Source organism: Cupressus sempervirens, chromosome 10 (assembly GCF_028749045.1).
Source record: "Cupressus sempervirens isolate cs-2001-9-10 chromosome 10, ASM2874904v1, whole genome shotgun sequence".
Classification (NCBI taxonomy): domain Eukaryota; kingdom Viridiplantae; phylum Streptophyta; class Pinopsida; order Cupressales; family Cupressaceae; genus Cupressus; species Cupressus sempervirens.
The window spans coordinates 424,350,328-424,372,931 of record NC_143127.1 but is presented as its reverse complement, the minus strand read 5'-3'; the positions used below and the strand labels follow the sequence as shown (position 1 = coordinate 424,372,931).

General features: G+C 36.3%; 1 protein-coding gene across 2 annotated transcripts; it reads left to right on the top strand.

The window, feature by feature from the left end:
• The first annotated feature begins 5,849 nt into the window (after positions 1-5,849).
• Positions 5,850-21,219, top strand: LOC149534511 (elongation factor 2-like). Of its 2 annotated transcripts, XM_089805695.1 has the most exons (5): positions 5,850-5,937; positions 15,005-15,113; positions 18,168-18,220; positions 18,340-18,427; positions 18,566-21,219. In XM_089805695.1, exons 3-5 carry the CDS (start codon positions 18,218-18,220, stop codon positions 21,004-21,006), a joined length of 2,532 nt encoding a protein of 843 aa, XP_089661821.1. In that variant the 5' UTR covers positions 5,850-5,937; positions 15,005-15,113; positions 18,168-18,217; the 3' UTR covers positions 21,007-21,219. The 2 variants fall into 2 exon arrangements, with proteins under 2 accessions (XP_089661821.1, XP_089661820.1); XM_089805694.1 differs by lacking the exon at positions 15,005-15,113.
• The last annotated feature ends 1,385 nt before the right edge of the window (positions 21,220-22,604 follow it).

Sequence of the window (22,604 nt, the reverse complement as noted above, 5' to 3'; positions counted from 1 at the left end):
GATGAGAGAATCTAAAAGTTTCCTCGAAGCTTTGAAAGAACAAGGTAAATGCACTCTTGATCAATCTTGATCTTTCCACAACCTTGTAAAATAGATCTCATACATTTGAATTTCATTAAGAATTCCTTCATAGAGGGAAATGAATTAGGAACCAAAGAAGTCAACTCTGCCTAAATTTATAGTGCTCTGAACTCATTTATGGTGCCAAAAAGTCCCTCAAACTTTATCCATATAGCCCAAGGAGTGAGACAACCATCTAGATGAAAGAGTAGACTACCACTGACATGCAAAGATAACAAAGGCATAGCCTGATCCATGTTGTTTCTGTGTTGCATGACCTCAAAAGCACGTGTCAATTGAGGTTGAACCTCATCCAAATAGGACCATAACCCTCGTGATCTTAGAAGTCTTGTCATACAAGCTTTCTAATGATGATAAATGTGTGGAGTAAGAGACTCTAAAGATGAATCTGCCATTGTTTTTAGAAGGGTTCAAAAGTTAAGAAGTTTAAGTTTTCTGATGTAGATTATAGAAAGCAAGAAATAAACTTCCCCCACAATGTAATTAATCCAACCACAAAATTAATTGTATCATTAATTATGTGGAATTAAGAGTTCATATTATGATTTCCTAGTTGACTTAAGACACTTAAAGGAGTTAATGCATTTAGATTTACACAAGATCACGTACCCCAGTTTCACTAAATTAGAAGTCACGCCCCCTAAAATGCAATTTTTTGGCACTTTATAATGGAGTGTGGGTAGAATTTGCGAGTTGCAAAAAAAGAAAAGTGGCCTCCTTTTTTGTTATGATTAAAACTTCCAATTTGAAACAATATCAGAATCATAAAGAAAAAACACTTTGATCACAAAAGGCTCTAATAGAGGATAAGTACCAATGAGGCCAGATAAGGCCACTTTCTGAAAGTGAAGTTTCTGCTCAAAGTAGACTATCTTGTGATATCAGATGTGGATAGATATGAAAAAAAATAGGCACATTAAAAAAAGAGAGAACTTAAATGTGTCTGTATGAGCTCTGGAAGTTGCAAAAAATGATGATTAAGTAGGTACAATCATAGAAAATTGTTAACACCTCAAAATACATGATTCAAACTACAAAACTAATTTCACTATTGGAAAATTTGGGAGTTCCTACCCCAAATCAAAAAAAAAATTACATGCGACTTGGAGTCCAGATGACCAAGTTATGTCCTTGAGAAGTTTGACTACCATATCAAAATTTAAATGCGCTATTTCACATTGCAAATGCATTATTATACAATGCAAATGTGTTATTTGACAAATCAAATGCGCTATTTTACACTGTAAATGCACTACATAGTATAACAAAAGTGCTAAAACATCATGATAAAGTGCTACAACATTATTTAAATGTGCTAAAATAGAGTGTAAAAGTGTTAGAACGGGACAATTTTCCAGATTTGTTGTTTAGCGATACATAAGCTTCAAAAAATCTTCAAATAGGAACAAGAAGCTGCAAATCCGTGGCTCTAATACCATGTAGAAGTTGATAAGAAGATAACTACATAGATCTTGGAAATAACCTGTAAGCAAATACCTGTTACAAGGAAGATGAAGCAAAACAGAAAATATTACTCTCAAAATAGAAAGAATATATTCATGAGTGAAAATGAGAAGTGTTCTCATGAATGAGATATGAGTTCTCAAGATTTGTTTTACAAGAGAGATGATCTCTATATAAAGGAGATCATGTAATCTCTAAGGAGGATAAGGTGACAAGGGAATCCTTATCATCCACTCCTAAAGAGATAAGGGGTCCATGGAATCCTATCATGGATTCCCTAAAGAGATAAAGCCATTTAATAAATGAAAAACATTTATTAAATGCCAACTATGCATAAAAGGTGAAATCTTAAGAGAGGATAAAAGACAACTTTAATAAAACAATTAAAGTTAGGCCTTTTACTCTAACACTTACCACTCCACTCCTTGACCAACTAAATCCCACAACCAACCTTCCCACTGTAGAGAGGAAACCCAAAAATTAAAAAAAATGTTGAGAAAAAAACCCACACCTACTAAAATCAAAGCCAATAGAACCCACAACAATTCTAGGTCCCTCGTCCAAGAAAAATCTTACAAATGTTTGACTCATAGACCCCTCAATGTTGCTAGGAACATATAAATTTTGTAAACTAAGTAAACTCTAGCCTATACGAAAGAGAAATGCATGACTCCACCTTATCTTGTTTCCTCCAACTTCGTAGCTTTATCTATCCCTTTCACAACTTCAGCCCTAAAATCTAGTCCAAAAACCTTCTAAAATGCTAATTAAAGAGGTATTATAATTTAATAATACTTTTTTTTTTTTCCATTTTCCCCATCTCTTCTCATTTTGTCAACACAAGAAGGCTTTTAACTACCACCGGATTTGGATCACCCTCAACACATGCTTACTACTCTTACATCTCTATTTATAAAATATCCTCCAATAAATACAAATGCTAGTATTTTATGTGAAACATCCTTATGTCACAAAAAATTGAAAACTAAAAAGCCTTTTTTTCCTGCTCTTCAATATTAAGGGTTCATTTGGTAGCATGGATTGAGCGGGAATTGGAAAATCCAAATACCCAAAATTTGAAATTTGTTGTTTGTTTGTAAAAACCAAAAGTAGGATTAGAATTTGCATATCCTAATTTTAGCCTGAAATGGGCATACCAGTCTTCCCTCTCAAAAGGTGGAATTGGAAAACCAATTCCAATTCCACCTTTTCTAAATCCCATTTGATGCCTCGTCGAGTCTAGTTGCCCACATTACCCTAGATTGTTGTATGAGGAGAGATCATTTTTTGTCAAGCCATTATCGAGCCATATTTCCCAAAACCCTCATCTATGTTACTAGGTGCCATTGATTGCGATAGTCTTCCCCATTGTTCGCAGTAGCATTTGAGGATAATATTCCATTGGGATAACCCTACCTTGGATCAAGGCAGGTAAGGTTTGCTTCACATATTCATGGAAACTACTCCTTTACACCTTCAAACATGTCCCATCTATGGTGTTCACAAGCTATTTTCAAAAGACTACATTTTCATTAAAACTATGAGTGGTGACAATGTTCCCAACAAAATGGGCTTGTTGTCATTTAAGAGTTGATTAAGAAATCAGATGAGATACTTTGGGAGTTAGAGATTAAGTTGTACATTTATTTTCATATGACTACTACAATTTTTTTTGAACTCTAATCTTTGAAATATATAGGCAGTGATGACAATTGAACTGCTAAGTTCAACTTTGCAAAAAAGTTAGATCTAAACTCACCTTTCAGAGAGGATTTTGATAAGGACAATTTTCTACATGTAAAATTAGCCTTTGTTTGAATTTTCATTTTAGAGTTTGTGGGTTTTCATCTTTATAAAATTTGTTAAAATTGATTTAATTGATTTTGTCAAATAAAAATAACTTAATAGATATTTATAGGATCTCATGTTTTAAAGAAGTGATATTCTTATTCAAAAATTAAAAAAGGAACCTAGATCATGTGGAGAATTAGATTGTGCTAATTTTATTTGTCTAATGATCTTCTAGATATAATAACTTATTTTCCTTCTCTTCTCAAATTATCAAAAATAAAAAAAACAAAACTTGTTTAAGTTTCAATTCATGCAATCAAATGCAGAAAATTCATCTTCTAGGGTGAGCAAAATGGGAAAAGTCATATTCCAGAAACTATTTTATAAATTTGTAAATTTCGAAAATGAGCTAATTCCAATATTACAGAATCCAACATTTTGTAATTCTTGTAACCAAAGGATCTAATTGGAATATGATTTCAGAATTGGCATTCAAAATTCAAAATTAATGATTCTTGAACTTGAAATCTAGATTATAATTTTGGAAATTTGATTTGGACAGTTCGGTTCACAAAGAGTTCATAATTAGGATACACATTTCTTTTGTTTGGTTGAACATTGCCAAACACTAGCACTAACATTATCATTCCAAAAATGATGGTGATTCATATTCTTTGGTCAAATGTTTGCACAAAAACTCTTACCAAGTTTAGGGAGTGCAGAGAGTCCAATATCAAAGAGATTATGTACATTGGTAATGTTAAAGAGGTGAAAGAAAAATTGGGGATTTTAAATGGAGCAGGTACAAGTATTCTTCCATAATGAAGTCTATGATGTGAATGAAAGAATTTGAAAAGGAATTTTGATGTTTTCTTATGAAGTGGAGTTTGTAGAGCATTATTGCGATTTGTATGTGACAAATTTATACGAATAATTATTTGTGAGGGATATGACGTAAGAGATGATTGCAAAAACAACAAGTTCCTCGCATGGTTTGCCTTAGTAGTCATACCCTTTGATGTATGCTACCAATATACTTTAGACCAAGAGTGATCATGTTAGGTTTGAGAATTTGCGGATATGCTTTCCTTGGTCCACTTAAAGAAAACACAATTATCATTGGAGCAATTATTTTCTTTCCCACAATAGTTTAACTTGGGATGTCCAAGATGGTCATGGCATTGTTGGCGACACAATTGATGTAGGCTTTGATTTATTCTTTAGCAGTGAAACTAATAGCAATGATAGGTAGTGCAAAATTGTTCATCACTTTTTGTTGTGCCTCCAATGGCCTTCATTTGTAACAATCATTCTTGCACCCCCTACTTTGGCCACTACATAACTCTTCAATCTAGCATTTCACTCATCATGTGGAAGTCAAATAATAATATGTCGCAAAGATTAGACGAACATTAAAAAAAAATGATTTCAATTAATTTGAAATGCTCATTTTTGTCAAATTGGAATTTAAATGTAAATTCAAGCAATTCTACCTATTTAGATGGAATACCAAATCTCGGATTTGAGAGTAAATAGAGGTACCAAATTCTAATTCCTATTGTGTGCACCCAAACAATGGATTATAAATTTTTAAGAATTGCATATGCTAATTCCTGCTCAAATCTCTGAAGTGGAAGATGATGGGAATTGACTTTTTTATAATCCAGATTTGAATTTTTTTGCATTTGTTTCAAAATTGAAAGAATGGAATTAGAATGCTAGACTTCTAATTTTGTCTGAAAACCAGGTTACCAGACTTCCCACTAGCAACTAGGAATTGAAAATCAAAACTTGGTTACGTTTTTTGAGGAGTGAAATAAATAGATTGGACTATTTTTTTTGAGTCTGCCTACAACTCCAAGCTTATGCATAAAAATGTATCTTCCCATTCATTTTCCAAGCAAAATAAACAGCTCAAGTAAAATCCCAAAAAAAGAAATGAAGATTTGCAGAACCTTGATTTGAGTAAATTGAAATATGTAGAAATCTAGAATTTTACAATTCCACGAAACAAAGGGACTAGAGTTTTATTTGTTTGAAAGCCGACACTCCTAATAACTAGCAATCACACTGTAATGTGCAATGGGTACGCCAAAGATATATTAAAGTTCAATTCATAAAAGTATTTGGTCTATTCTATTTGGATAATAATTTACAATAACACAAATGGATCCATCTATGTTTGAGCTAATTCATTACTCAAACAACCAAAGAGATTTTATTTAGGGTTTCCAATACATAGATTGTTCTTATTTGCATTTTGTTTAGTTTAAAGCATACACAGGGTTTCTTTGGACTAAGCGTATTTAAAGCATACACATATTTTGTTTAGTTTAAAGCATAAATAAAAAGAGCGTATTTAAAAAAGCGTGAAAAAAATTAACGCATCTCCACAAAGGCTCCAACATTGGCATATCTTTTGGAGCATATTCTTTCCTCAAGAGAAACCCTAACGAGGCTTTGGAACCCTAGGCGAGGAGGATTATTTTTGTGCGGCCCGAACTAAGTTCATTACTTTTTCCTTGTCTCGTTTTAGCTGCGGGAGCTTAGATTTGGAAGGTGGGCATTCGGAATCCTTGCAGCGCCACCTTTTCTTTACAGGTTAGTCTTCATCGCTGTCTTAAGATCTCTACTTTAATATCGATTTCATCTGTTTCTTTTGACTGTCGAAACAGATCCACTTTAATCAGGTTTTAGGGTCCGTTCTTGATACAACTTTGTCTGATTTAGTATTTTAAAGGTTTAATGTATGGTAACGTATGGGATTCTGATGCAGAGGGAAGGGTAGTGGTCTTAAACACACAGGGAAACTTAGAAATTTCAGAGGTTCAGACACTTGTGTCTATAAACAACCCCAAATGCTTAAGAGATCTAACTATTTAAGGTTATCCTCAAGATTTCTAAAGGATGAATCTGGATTTGTGATCTATGAGTTATTTGATTTCAAGGAATTCCAGGCTTCTAATACAATTCCAATCTCTCAGTCCATAAAAGCTTTTTAAACTGAACCAAAAGGTCTAGTAACCGGTCTAAATAACCCTGCAGCAGACTTGGTAATGGAATGTTCTGACCTTTCCACAAACTCTTTGATAAGACAATGACAATTTTAGATACTCTTTATAGGGTTCTATCACACAGTAAAGACTTCTATATTGTTATTTTGAATCAGTACATCTATACCCAACTGGTACCCTGTTTTCAATGCACAAAATGACTCACTTTACAAAGGGAGTGTAGGTTCACGACCTCCTGGCATCTCCAACTCTTGGACAGTAACTTACTATATCTCCAATCACCCAAATTCAAAGGCAATTTGTCTCACGGGCTCGGCAACACCAGTATCCCCAATCGGTATCTTCAAACCCCTGTCAACTAGGGCTAATCTCCTATTCCCGCACACTTCTGAATCAAATTAATGGATGTTTCACCATCTAACAAACATTATACAACATTTCAAATCATAAAAACATTCCCTTGCTTGGACGGATCACTCACTGCTATCCATTAGCATTCAACTTCACGGTATTCTCTCATTGTTTATCCTGTGATCACACTGTTTTCCACAAATCTCTGCATATGCAATGTTAGACATATATATAATACATGTTAGAATTTCATCCCATGAAGGTTAGGCCTCTACGTTCATGGGATGGTCCTCATTCTATGCAAAACCCGACTGTAGTAGTTAAAAGAGAAACACACGGCTCAGCAACACTTGCAGCAGTCAATCTAAAAGAATAAGAAACTCATCTACTGAGTATTGTAATGATCAAGTACCTCTAACAACAGTATATAGGAATCAGAACATTCAAATTGGAATTCTAAAAGAAAGAATCATGTTGCAAACCAATTGTTTTATTGCTGTAATTTGCAAATCTGCACCCAATCTCACTGCCCCTCTGTACACCTGATTCTTACATAGATAAAAGCTTCCAAATAACTTCTTCAAATGGTTTCAACCAATTCTCATCGGTTGGTTTGAAGGTTTTAAGGTTTAAAACAATAAAACTTCATTTCCCTCTAAATCCAAACTAACCGTTGGGTTTTGTAAATTCAAAATTCCAACGTACAATTTATTAAATCCTATTAAACAAAAGACCACTTAAACTTACTTATTTTGATCATTAAACTATCCTAGATTCTAAATACTCCAATCTAACCCCAGGACTCTATTGATCCATTACAAATAGGATTTGGTCCATTTAGGACTTGTAAGATTTATCCTCATTACATATGTCCAAAGCCATTATAGACTTTAGGATTGCCCAATCTGGCCTCTGATTGCTTTGGTGATCCTCCTTTTAGTCTTCGTAGTCTTTATAGCTTGCTTAGGTGTCTTTACAGCCTTCATCCCAAAATTGAATGCGTGAGATGTGTGAGGTGCCCCTGCACCAAACTCCCCCTCATGCAAAGAACTCTTGTCCCAAGATTTGTCCTTCTTGTGTCCACTGTATTTGCTCATAGCAGCTTGATGTGTAGGAAAGGTACATTCCCCAAAAGTGACCTGCTGCTCCCTTTCACACCCTGCACTCACACCCAAACTATTAGATAAAATTGTGTTTGTATAGGATTGTCCTTTCCCATGACAGTGCTGCTTTTGCACTTTAGGCTGCTGAACTGTTGTCATTAGTTCCTGTCCTGTATCTATTGTACCTGCATCTGCCTGTCCTCTCAGAGGACACTTGACTGTCCCAATCAATACAAACAATGGGTTAATCAGTCTATTGTCCTGCCCGATCTTATCCTGCAACCATTCCTCATTATTCCAACCAGTATCAGTTAGTTTCTCCTGACCTTGCACTAACACATCCTTACTAAAACACATAACCGCAGTCTTCATTCCACTGTCAATAAGTGGAGTCAATTTATATTTAATCCTGACCTTATGCACTATATAAGTGTTTGTGAAACCATCATGTACAGTCCTTCTAGACCATTGCCAAGGTCTACCCAAGATAACATGTCCACAACTCATCTCCATTACATCACATAAAATACTATCAACATATTGCCCAATTGAAAAATTCAGAATAACTTGCTCATTCACAAGTAGGTTTTGATCCCAACTCACCCAAGTAGCATAGTATGGATTTGGATGCGGAAAAGTTTGTAGATGTAACTTGTTGATGACCTCTTTTGAAACCAAATTATGTGAAGCCCCTGAATCAATAAGAAAACTACAAACCTTACCTTGAATCAGACATTTGGTTTTGAAGATGCTGGTTCCTTGCATTGGCTGTCCGCTTCCAACCAACAAATGTTCACCTTCTTCCGGATAAATTTCAATGGGTTGTTGTTGCTCATCCTTTCTTGGCTTTTCATCAACCAAGTGCACTCTTCTGTCTCTCCCTTTGTCGTCCTGCCATTTAGGACTCCTAAAGGATTGATGGCCTACTTCGTTGCAATTGAAGCATCTCCTGGTGAATACTCCACTTCCTCTTCCTCCACTTCTTCCACCTCTATAACCCTCTCTTGATTCTGAAAATGTTTTATCCTTGTCCTTATCATTGCTGCTCTGAAAATCAGTAGTACATCTTCCCCCTCTTCCTCTCATGGAAGATCCACCTCTATTGCTGCTTTGCTTCTCTTGTCTCGTTTTTATCTTCTCTTCAGCCCTCAGGGCCAATTGATAGCATTCATCAACCGCCCTCGGGGTAGAAAGACTAAGTTCATCCTGGATATTGAACCTCAGTCCCCCCATATACCTTGCAATCTTTTCTTCCATCTCTTCATCATGATCCACTCTGATATCAAGCTTGTGAAATTCCTCATTGTACTTCTGTACATCCATCTCCTTTTGCCTGAAATCTCTCATTTTCTTGTACAACTGTACTCTATAATCCTTTGGCAAAATTTTTGCCTTCATTTTGTCCACCATAGTATACCAAGATGTGATCTTGGGTCTGCCATTCTTCCATTTGTCTACCTAGATACAATCCCACCACAACAAAGCATGTCTCTTCAACCTGGACTTTGCTATCTTCACTTTGTCCTTCTCTTCTATCCTTTCACACTCAAAGCAATTTTCTATTGCACCAAGCCAATCTATTAGTTCTTCATCATCCATCTTTCCTCCGTACATAGGTAAGTCTGTCCTTACCCTTCTATCTTCATTCCTTATGGCTTTTGCCATCTTAGCCATCCTTACTTCCTCAGGGTCCTCTTCTTCTTCTTCGGGTTCTCCTTCCTCTTCTTCATCTCTGATTTCTCCATCCAATATGATGCTCTTATCCTTCTTCTCTAGTGCTGACAGCCTCTCCATCATGGACTTTATCAATCTATCTTTTTCGGCATTCTCTTTGTCCCTTTGTTCTAGTGATGCCCTTAACTTTTTGTTATCTGCCACTTGTTCTTTCACTATCTTTGCCAACTCCATATTTTTCAACCTTGCAGAAATCTCTTCTCCTCCTTCCGACATGGTTGCTTGCTCACTTGGCACAAGAATCTACTCTAGAGCTACTCCTCCCAGGATAATTCAACTGTAAGGGCTTGCTAAAGGATTCAAGGACCAACTTCACAAGACCAATGCAATTTCCACAAGACCTTTCCCTGCTCTGATACCACTTGATGCAGAGGGAAGGGTGGTGATCTTAAACACACAGGGAAACTTAGAAATTTCAGAGGTTCAGACACTTGTGTCTATAAACAACCCCAAATGCTTAAGAGATCTAACTATTTAAGGTTATCCTCAAGATTTCTAAAGGATGAATCTGGATTTGTGATCTATGAGTGATTTGATTTCAAGGAATTCTAGGCTTCTAATACAATTCCAATCTCTCAATCCATAAAAGCTTTTCAAACTGAACCAAAAGGTCTAGTAACCGGTCTTAATAACCCTGCAGCAGACTTGGTAATGGAATGTTCTGACCTTTCCACAAACTCTTTGATAAGACAATGACAATTTTAGATACTCTTTATAGGGTTCTATCACACAGTAAAGACTTCTATATTGTTATTTTGAATCAGTACATCTATACCCAACTGGTACCCTGTTTTCAACACACAAAATGACTCACTTTACAAAGGGAGGTTAGGTTCACGACCTCCTGGCATCTCCAACTCTTGGACAGTAACTTACTATATCTCCAATCACCCAAATTCAAAGGCTATTTGTCTGATGGGCCCTGCAACACCAGTATCCCCAATTGGTATCTTCAAACCCCTGTCAACTAGGGCTTCCTCAATCTCCTATTCCCGCACACTTCCGAATCAAATTAATGGATGTTTCACCATCTAACAAACATTATATAACATTTCAAATCATAAAAACATCCCCTTGCTTGGACGGATCACTTACTGCTATCCATTAGCATTCAACTTTATGGTATTCTCTCACTGTTTATCTTGTGATCACACTGTTTTCCACAAATCTCTGCATATGCAATGTTAGACATATATATAATACATGTTAGAATTTCATCCTATGAAGGTTAGGCCTCTACGTTCATGGGATGGTCCTCATTCTATGCAAAACCCGACTGTAGTAGTTAAAAGAGAAACACACGGCTCAGCAACACTTGCAGCAGTCAATCTAAAAGAATAAGAAACTCATCTACTGAGTATTGTAATGATCAAGTACCTCTAACAACAGTATATAGGAATCAGAACATTCAAATTGGAATTCTAAAAGAAAGAATCATGTTGCAAACCAATTGTTTTATTGCTGTAATTTGCAAATCTGCAACCAATCTCACTGCCCCTCCGTACACCCGATTCTTACATAGATAAAAGCTTCCAAATAACTTCTTCAAACGGTTTCAACCAATTCTCATCGGTTGGTTTGAAGGTTTGAAGGTTTAAAACAATAAAACTTCATTTCCCTCTAAATCCAAACTAACTTTTGGGTTTTGAAAATTCAAAATTCCAACTTACAATTTATTAAATCTTATTAAACAAAAGACCACTTAAACTTACTTATTTTGATCATTAAACTATCCTAGATTCTAAATACTCCAATCTAACCCCAGGACTCTATTGATCCATTACAAATAGGATACGTCCAAAGCCATTATAGACTTTAGGATTGCCCAATCTGGCCTCTGATTGCTTTGGTGATCCTCCTTTTAGTCTTCTTAGTCTTTATAGCTTGCTTAGGTGTCGTTATGGAAAACTATTTTCCGGATCTAAAACTTCCTGAATTGTCAAATTATGGAATTTGACAATTCCGGCATTATTTAATTCTACCAAACAAATGGACCTTTAATGCATTGGAATAGGAAACCTTAATGCCTCGAGTGAGCTACCTGTCTAGATACTAAATCCCTTTTCAAATAGGCCCAAGAAAAACAGAACCTCCTTCAACACAGTAGAGCGGACCTGCGTGGTCAGCAATCAGCAATGCATATGGTTTAATATTTAACATTTGTTAATAATTTCATTTAGCATTTGTTTAATATTGTATATCAGTTATTGGGCTGGCTGTCCCAGCCTTAATCGGGTACATCACAACAAATCAACATGGATTACACTTACAACTGCATTTTACTACATGGAAAACTAAAACAAATCTACAATTGTCATACTATACTTCATTGAGAGAATGATGCCATTAATTAGTTGAGGGTTGTCCATTTCAGTTGGCTCCACACTATGCAAGTTCTATATAGGTGACTTGTGCTACTCATTCTCTATTAAGATTGAGTAAAATTGTGCAACATTGGCATTGAAGTCCGGATGCTCAAGACTACAACCCCCATTACCCCATTGGCCCCTCCTTGTACTTGACATGTTTGCAGAGAATGTGCAAGTTTGAATGTAGATCCACTGATTCTTTTGCCTTTTTTCACAGCTAGCCAGTTGCCTTTAAGTGGATGGAGTATGTATACCAACCCAGCTTAGATTGCAGAGCAACTCACAAGCTTTTGAGATCTAAGAAATATGAATTCAACTTTAAAAATCCCTCCTTTTACTCTACTCATGAGAGGGGGAGGAAGTTGCTAAGCCCACCAATCAGCCTATGCCTTTCTTCGCAACTAATCGTTTTCTCTTGATGGATAAATGAGTTTGTTCTCCAATTCAGCTCAACTGAAGTAATTTGAACTTGGTAAGAGTCAATGCAAAGTCAATTAATAATTTTAAATTCTAATTGGCAAAGAAACCTAAAAAAAAGTTAAACAAAATGCGTACCTGCAGTATGGTGAGAAATTGCATATAAACATATCCTAGGCCAAGGAGGTAACCACTTGGATAAGCTTCCTTGTTCTTGTCGTGAAGAGCCTAAGGTTGTGACTTGTTGAAGCTATAATATTTACAAACTCACCCATATCAATGTCCTTTTCCTTAGGATAAATGAAGTCTTGTGAATGTTGCCTTATAACACTAACCTCTAGCTTAAAAATCTATATATGTTTGCACCTGCATGGCAAAGGATGTATCATTGTGCTATATAATACTTTAAGTGTCAAAGCAAATGCTTGGGATGCAATTGGTTGCATCGCACTCGTTTTTTTAACAGGTACCTAGTATACTTTTTAATGTAAGTGCCTAGTAAACTTTTAATGTAATTGTTGATGCCGACTCGACACACCCTCTGGCTCCATGTGAAACACTTTTGATCTGGAGCTATGATCCAGCGAGGCTATGAATAGGGGTACCCATCCCCTTTTACAAAACTTAGGCTTGAACCCATGAACACATTGGATCAGCAAAGGCATAAACCTGTGATCACAATGGTCCAGCAAGGGTTTGAGCCTGGCCAAGGATCACAAGAACACTTACCCTTAACCAACACCTTTATGCGGTGAATCCCATTTTTTAACAATTGTTTGAAAAATGTATCTCAAATATATTTTTACTTTGTTGATATTACACCCTTCTTAGCTTTTGTCATAGAGTTGATATTGTCAATTTTGCTCAGCTGGGGCCAATACATAACAGCAAATATGGATACTCACAAAGGTTAAGTGATACTCAAAAGATAATATTGGCGGGCCCACCAATCATTGTTTGTGATTAATCCTTTGCGTCTTGGGCCCTATTATCTTAATTCCATACAAGGGTTGCTGTTATTGTAGTGGGCAATGGGTATGAGGCAAGTTTTAGTAAACCTAATTTGAAGTTAAATTTTTAAAACAAATTGAAAGTAGTAAACAAATTTTGATATTAAAATGTAAATTAGAATTTTAATAATAATTTGAAGTAGATCAAAAGCTAAAAAGATTGAAATTTGTTGCAAATATGGCTTTGTGATTTATGATGCTTAATCAAATTTTATTGGTCTCAGTTTAGTCTTGCCTTTTTTTGCTTGATATGTGTGCCAAGCTTTTGTTCATCAAGTTGGGTGAGTGGACCACAAACTCTTTGTTAACTAATTCAAAGATTTCAGACAGAATAGTAGAAGCAGCAAATGATTCAATACAAATAATACCTGCTTCATACTTTGAGTTCAAAAGCACAACAGTTATATAGGAGTTTACCTACATTATAGGAAACTCGCAATAACAGCTTGCTCAAATATATTGGGTTGTTTTAACAACTTGACTCATTCACACCTTTATTATACAGACCTCTTTTGACAAAATATAACAAACTAACAAATATTATTTGGTTTGTGAACTCAAATTCCCAACAGCCCCCTTTTGTGTGAACATGGAGAGGAAGATAATAACACAACTTGGAAATAGAATCGTATGATTATGCATACGTTTAGGTCTGCATACTGCTATCTGGATCTTGCTGGACATTATCACCTGTTTACAAGAACTCATTCCGCTTCCAGTTTAAGTGAACTTATCATCGAACAACCATTCTTCCAAGAAGTCTGAGTGTTGAAGGATCTCAGTAGCTAGCTTCTCTCCTACACGATTGTTTACAATATTGACAATGTCCTTATTCTTACCACTTACAACTGCAGTAAACCAACTTTTGTGGCCTATGATCTTGATTTAAATGACTCTCCTTTCAAGGTTTTAAATAGGCTTACCACAAATCAATTGTCCACCTTGTGGTTTTCTGGATACTCCCACAAACCCTTCCAAGATTATGAGCTGACTTGTTGTGATGCTTTTGTTCACCACCATGTTAATATGGTTGAGAAATCATATAGAAATCAAACATACATATCACAAACTGGGAAGGGACAACCTTTTCAAGATTTATGAACTGACTTGCTTTGGCACTTTTGTTCACCACTATGCATTTTCATTAGGGAAGTCATAAATGGAACATTGTACATAATTCCACCCCAACCCACCCCCAAAAAAATAAAAATAAAAAAATTGAAATTTCACTTATTCACACAACTTGAACATTGAGAAAGAAAATCATATCATGCTGCATGCTAGATAATAAAATATCGTCACAGTTGCCGTCACCAGCTTCTCTTTTAAATAATTGTTTACATTATCGACAATGTCCACATTCTTAACACTTGCAACTATAGTAAACCAACTACAGTTGCCGTCACCAGCTTCTCTTTTAAATAATTGTTTACATTATCGACAATGTCCACATTCTTAACACTTGCAACTATAGTAAACCAACTCTTGTCGCTTATTATCTTGATTCAAATGAAAATCTCTCCTTCCATGGTTTTAAAACGGGGTTACCTCAAACCTTGACATGAACAAGAACTCGTCAATTGTCCCCCTCGCATGGTTTTCTGTATCCTTCCACAAACAAACCCTTCAAGATTTATGAACTAACTTGCTCTGTTGCTTTTGTTCACCAGTATGCTTTTACATTTGGGAAGTTATATAGAAGACAAACATACATATCACAAAGTGGGAATGGAAACTCAACACATCGTTTCCTCTCAAAATGTGAATTGATTGAGACTGGTAGGCATTTGGCCTTTGTTTTATGTAAATTTATCTGATTTAGTATTATGAATTTATAACCTATGATAAACCCATGTGATTTATTCTTTCAATGCTTCTCCTTGTTACCAAAAAATGTTTTAGCTTTGTACTCAACATGTTCTAATGTCAATGGATATGGATAATGGTGAAATCAAATATTGTAATTTGTACCTAGGAAGATGTGCCCCTCCCTTTACTGTCTTACTAAGGATAAATGTTTCTTTAATAAATCTAAGGAGACTTCCATACTTTTAAGATTTGAGCTTGAAAATTTGTTTATAAATTTGGCAATTGGTGTGTGCTGACTTTAAATAACAGGTTGTGTTAGATCTCCAGTTTAATACAGACTTAATATAATACAAATTCAGTTAGATAGAGGTACTAAAATGTTTGCAATTGGATAATCGAGGGATGATTTTAACTTTCACAGTTTAAAGGTTTTTCATTTTACAAATCTGTAGACTATGTTGGTTCCCAAAACCGTAGATTGGAATCCTATGAGCCTTGCCTGCTCGATGCTGGGATATCCAATTGGTTAAGGCCAACTTGACGGAATTGATCGATGCGATCTAAATTCTAAATCCCCTACGCTTTCGGCTCTGCAAAACCGAGGGGGGTATGCTTGATCCTGGATAACAACCTTATATCCAAGATGCTTAAAGCAGATCAATTAAAACACGAATGCGATGAAAGCTTTCAAAATGGCAAGAATTATAGAAAACCTCAAACTTGCAAATTGTGAATTAAAAATAAAATAAATGACTGTATAAATGTGATAATTTTTTAAATAAAGAATAATTATAGATTACTGCAACAAATGAATATATTAATTCTTCAAAGGAAAGAAATGAGACATTTGCCAGCATATGGATTACGAATCAAGAGTAAAAGACCAGTGCTTAATTAAATGGGTAATCAGAGTCAATATTATAAGTTGAGACATACAATTTTATAAAGTTTAATATATTTAAACTATAAACAATTTTAATAATTTAGACGTGAGAGATCAATTATATAAATGCAATTTAAACTAGTCTAAAATGCACTTTAACTCCTGCGGAGACAAATTAGACATAAATACGAAAATAATTAAATATTTCACAATATTTATGTTTATCAAATTTAAAATGCAATAATGACCCAGTCCACTTATCCAAATATTAAAATATTTATAGAAAATAATTAAAAAACATTTACAAAGGACACAACTTAAAAATAGTTTAAAACTCCAAAATATAAAATAAATAATAATGCTGGAAATAAAATCACAATAAAGACATTCCTTACATATGATCCATCTATTGTGAATGTATTTGGATCGCACAAAATCCGCCCAACAATTCAAATCCACAGGCTTAGTTCAAAAATCCATTTCTCCGCCAATTGGAAAATATAATACATCATAGAGCATAGGATAGGTAAAAATTAAAAATAAGAATATGAATATTGTCTCTCCGTCCTCCTTGAATTTGATTTTACATCTATTTATATCCGATGAAAAGGTGTATAACCCTTCCAAAACAACACAGCCTTTCCTAACAAAAAACTAACCAATATATAATTTTATTTAAACCCAAATATGGTCAGCACATTAGACTATTTTCTTTTATATTTCCTGGGCGTCGTTTATTTCATCTTCTCTTAATTACTATCTCCTGCGCAATCCTTCATATGCTGAATGGCCTCCTTCTACCAGTCGCAAGAGTCCTCTTTCCTTCGTATACCTTCGTAGCACCTGATAAGCTGCATATAATTTACTCTGCACACCCCGAAACACAATGCCCTCCAGCTGTTCATCCTTCACGCTTGGTGACTCCACACTTCAGATCTGCATGGGCTTCTCCTCTGGTATCTTTGGTTCAAAACTTCCTTTTCTTCGGCATATACTTTCCAGACCTATGTTAAAATTCAATCTGACAGCCTTCTAAAAGACGAAGCTGCACCCATTATGACTGCCATCACGATCCCCAAACCTGCACCTAAAGAGGCACCCACCAAAGCAGATACAGAAGAGTTTAGTTTTCCATGTGGACGGCTGAGTGCATCTGCTGTCTGCATTTGCTCCTTGGCAGTTGCTATTAACAGTCTATCTCTCGCAAGCTCCTGTAAGGCAGACTCTTTGTAACTCATTAGTACGCTCTTCACAAGATCGTGTAACTTATCTACTCCTTCAGTTGGTAAAAAATCCTCGAAAGACAGCTGAACAGGATTTATGGGAACTGAAATTAGCTTTTGAGCTGCTCCTTTTATGCTTTTGGTTCCAGTAGTGGTTGCCAAAGTCGTTTCACATGAGTTCCATGCACAAGACTTACTTCCAGTACCATGCAATGCAAGAGGGCAAGAGTTGATCAAGACCCCCATGTTTTGAGACACTTGATAAGCTTCCATGACCGCATTAGCTACTGATATTTGCTTGTCTGCACTGATAGCAAGCTTGTTGGTCATAGCAAGGACTGAAGGAATTCCAGCCGCTCAGGCTTCATCCATAAATACTGAAAGTGCAGGGCAAATATGAGAATTGATATGGGCATGATGCAATCCAGGTGTTTCAAGATTATGAACAAGAATAACAAGATCAAGCTTTCTGTCGAGCTCCCCCAAACCCACAGAAAACTCTTGCTTAAGTTGACCAACTTCACCAGTTAAATCTTGCACAAATAACTTTCTCTTTTATTTCATGTGGTCACCTCCTCATTCGATGATGATACTTCTTCTCTTTGATCATGAAAGCATTATTATATGATCGACAATGGCCAAATCTATAAATCGCATACCCAAATAAAATGCCAAATATGAATTAAGCATCCTTCTCTACATTCTCCTGATTATGAATTGGGATTCAAAATTTTCAAAATTTTAGAGTTCCATCAGACTATACACTTGCTTTTGGACTGCAGTTCTGTTCCCATAATCTTCTTTTATGCATTATTTAGTATGCTTATAATTTGTGCTTCTTTTTATTAATTACTAGAAGGGTTTGGTTTCACAGATCTTTTTGCAGATTTAACTTAATTGTATGCATTTGCTTTGCAGATTTAAGACTCTCTCAATTTGCCTTTTGGTGGATATAAGAGTCAGCAAAAATGGTAATGTCAAATTGTCTTGATTTTCTTAGAAAGAGAATGAAGAGAGATTTATGTCTTGTTATGCATTGTAGAAAAAATTGTTTTTGTTATCCACTGCTGTGGCTGCGTGTGGTTTGCAGGTGAAGTTCACAGCTGAAGAACTGCGTAGGATTATGGACTTGAAACATAATATACGAAATATGTCTGTCATTGCTCATGTTGACCATGGTAGGGCTACTTTATATTTATTTGTTGAGGTTGGATGATTTTTTGTATTGTAGGAGATTTGAACTTGCACCAAATGTTACATTGAGGAGAAAACCAGTGTTCAGATTTTCAATAACATTTTTTTTTGTTGTTGTACAGGGAAGTCTACACTTACTGATTCTTTAGTGGCAGCAGCTGGTATCATTGCTCAAGAAACTGCTGGTGATGTTAGAATGACTGATACTCGTGCAGATGAAGCTGAGCGTGGTATCACCATTAAGTCAACAGGCATCTCATTGTACTATGAGATGACAGATGCATCTCTTAAGAGTTTCACGGGGGAGAGAATGGGGAATGAATATTTGATAAATCTGATCGATTCTCCAGGGCACGTTGACTTCTCTTCAGAGGTCACAGCAGCCTTGCGTATCACAGATGGTGCATTAGTTGTGGTAGATTGTATTGAAGGAGTTTGTGTACAGACTGAGACTGTTCTTCGACAGGCCCTTGGAGAAAGAATAAGGCCAGTTCTTACTGTTAACAAGATGGATAGGTGTTTTCTTGAGTTGCAGGTTGATGGAGAGGAAGCTTATCAGACATTTCTAAGAGTGATTGAAAATGCAAATGTGATAATGGCTACCTATGAAGATCCTCTTCTTGGTGATTGCCAAGTTTATCCAGAGAAAGGGACAGTTGCTTTTTCAGCTGGTTTGCATGGCTGGGCTTTTACTTTGACAAATTTTGCCAAAATGTATGCTTCAAAGTTTAAAGTAGATGAAGCCAAGATGATGGAAAGACTGTGGGGTGAGAACTTTTTTGACCCAATTACCAAAAAGTGGACAGCAAAAAATACAGGATCTCCCACTTGCAAAAGAGGTTTTGTTCAATTTATATATGAACCGATTAAACAGATTATAAACATTTGTATGAATGACGAGAAGGATAAGTTGTGGCCAATGTTGCAGAAACTGGGAGTTGTTATGAAGAGTGAGGAGAAGGAGCTAGCAGGGAAGGTCCTAATGAAACGTGTTATGCAAACCTGGCTACCAGCCAGCAGTGCTTTACTTGAGATGATGATTTTCCATCTTCCATCTCCTTCAAAAGCACAGAGATATCGTGTAGAGAACTTGTATGAAGGTCCTCTTGATGATGTGTACGCAACTGCAATTAGAAATTGTGACCCTGAAGGACCATTAATGTTGTATATTTCAAAGATGATTCCTGCCTCTGACAAGGGGAGATTTTTCGCCTTTGGTCGGGTTTTTGCAGGCAAGGTATGTACAGGAATGAAGGTTAGGATCATGGGTCCTAACTACGTGCCTGGCCAGAAGAAGGACTTGTATACGAAAAGTGTTCAGAGGACTGTCATTTGGATGGGTAAAAAACAAGAATCAGTTGAGGATGTGCCCTGTGGAAATACGGTGGCTCTGGTTGGGTTAGATCAATTCATTACCAAGAATGCTACTCTAACTAGTGAGAAGGAGGTTGATGCTCATCCAATTAGAGCAATGAAGTTCTCTGTCTCACCAGTTGTACGTGTTGCAGTGCAGTGCAAGGTAGCATCTGACCTTCCAAAGCTGGTTGAAGGGTTGAAGCGGCTTGCTAAGTCAGATCCTATGGTGATGTGCACAATTGAGGAATCTGGTGAACATATTATTGCTGGAGCAGGAGAACTTCACCTTGAGATTTGCTTAAAGGATTTGCAAGATGATTTTATGGGTGGAGCTGAGATTGTTGTGTCTGATCCTGTTGTGTCATTTAGAGAAACTGTATTGGAGAAGTCAGTCCGTACTGTAATGAGCAAATCTCCAAATAAACACAACAGGCTCTATTTCGAAGCAAGGCCTCTTGAAGACGGCCTTGCAGAAGCGATTGATGAAGGTCGTATTGGCCCAAGAGATGATCCTAAGGCTCGTGCCAAAATCCTTTCTGAGGAGTTTGGCTGGGACAAGGATCTGGCAAAGAAGATCTGGTGTTTTGGACCTGAAACCACTGGTCCCAACATGGTTGTAGATATGTGTAAGGGAGTTCAGTACTTGAATGAAATTAAAGATTCAGTTGTTGCAGCATTTCAATGGGCATCCAAGGAAGGTGCCCTTGCAGAGGAGAATATGCGTGGTATTTGTTTTGAGGTTTGTGATGTTGTCTTGCATACTGATGCCATTCATAGAGGAGGTGGCCAGATTATTCCAACAGCCAGAAGGGTTATGTACGCTGCTCAGCTTACTGCCAAACCAAGGCTTCTGGAGCCAGTATATCTTGTTGAAATTCAGGCCCCTGAACAGGCTCTTGGAGGTATTTATGGTGTGCTGAATCAGAAGAGAGGCCATGTGTTTGAGGAAATGCAGAGGCCAGGAACTCCGCTCTACAACATTAAGGCATACTTGCCAGTCGTTGAGTCATTTGGGTTCTCTGGTACTCTCCGACAGGCAACATCTGGTCAGGCTTTCCCTCAATGTGTGTTTGATCACTGGGATATGATGGGCTCTGATCCACTGGAGCATGGTACTCAAGCTGAGAAGCTTGTTTTGGATATCCGCAAGAGGAAGGGTTTGAAGGAGCAAATGACTCCCTTGTCAGAGTTTGAGGATAAGCTGTAAAGCTTTTTGTTGGTGCAGGGGATTGAGATTCTGAGGATCCAACAAGTTTTTTTCTGGTTTTTATTTTTTGGTCAAGAAACATGAATGGTGAGGTCGAACAATTTCGTAAAATACTATTATTTTTCTTATAATTCTGATTAAAAATAATATTTGAAGAACATAATTGTTTCCAAATTGATATTCAAGTGAATGGAAGTTATCCTAATTTTGTTATTCCACATCATAGATAGGTTTGTTTTTTTGTAAAGCTTTGTTCTTAGGCAAAACATTATTGCAGGCAAGTCGATGGAATGCTGTACTTATTAACATTTTCTCCTGTAAACGGTAGAAGTCTTAAATTATGTTGACTAATTATTTTTTCAGTGTTTTATGCTGATCATTACTCTGACTTTATTTCTGGTCATTGATAAACGCCCGTCTCTGTTTCTAATTTGTTTTATAACAAGTACTTCGGAACCCTTTCTTATTGGTGGCAGATTTTGATTGAAATACATCTTCAATGAGAAATATACTCATTCCAACTATGTGATACCTTCCATGGTTTGAGCTGCATCTGCAGCTGTGAGAGCAGAGAAAATAGTAGAGTAAAAAGCAAAGTGTAAATTTTAAAACTTTTGCTTTCTGATCTCCATTGCCTGTAGTAAGAGGGAATGAATCGTAGTTGTATTGCTACTATAGATTATATAGTTTAAATAGGATACATGGCAAGGACCTTGGGTGTCAAGCTTGGGTGCTACGTATGGTCTCATGATCATCACAATTAGTTGGCCCTTTTCTCTCTTCATTCTTCTCGTCCTCTTTCAGATTATAGTAGCATATCTGACGGGCCGTCATCAGAGAACTTTTAAACCCTTTTCCCACACTTTGAATGGATGTGTAAAGAGAACCCGCGAGACCTTTTATTTTCCTCCTACTCCGGCTTCTGCTATTTCTTCTAGCGAGCTTTTTGTTACCACCAGCATCATGACTATATCCATTTCTCTCTTCGCATTGCTCCACTTAATTAACACTCCGCATGTATTTCCTATTGTAGCTTTGAAAATGATACTTAAAATAGAAATTGCTACCGGCTATGCGTCTACCTTTCTAGGTATTTATAATTGAATGCAATGTTGGCCCGTTAGGGCAACTAGAACGGTTGCACGCAAGAGTCGTGTCTCTTTGATTATGGTGTTCTTATTTCGAAAACATATTTGTTTGGAAGATATTCAGTGCTTATTATTTATAAGAAAGCTAAATAGGATAAATTCAACTCTTAAAACATGTTCATTACAATTTTTTCAAACCGGATTAACAGATGCTAAAATATAACAAATTGATTATGAAGGATTTGATTGTAGAACTGTTCAAGATGCTTTGTGATTTATTATATCTATCTATCTATCAAGTATCTTTCAATGAGCTCATATATCTTTATTATTCTATCTCGTTATTTCCCTTCTTTTCTCTTCTTATTTTGCTCCCTACCGCTACCCTGTTCTATGTCTTTCCCTTCATAAACTATCATCCACTTTGGTATTAAATTACGAGCCATTTGTCTATACATTGTCTCTCCCTATGTTTCCCTATCTATTTTTATGGCTATCAGCATTTTCACC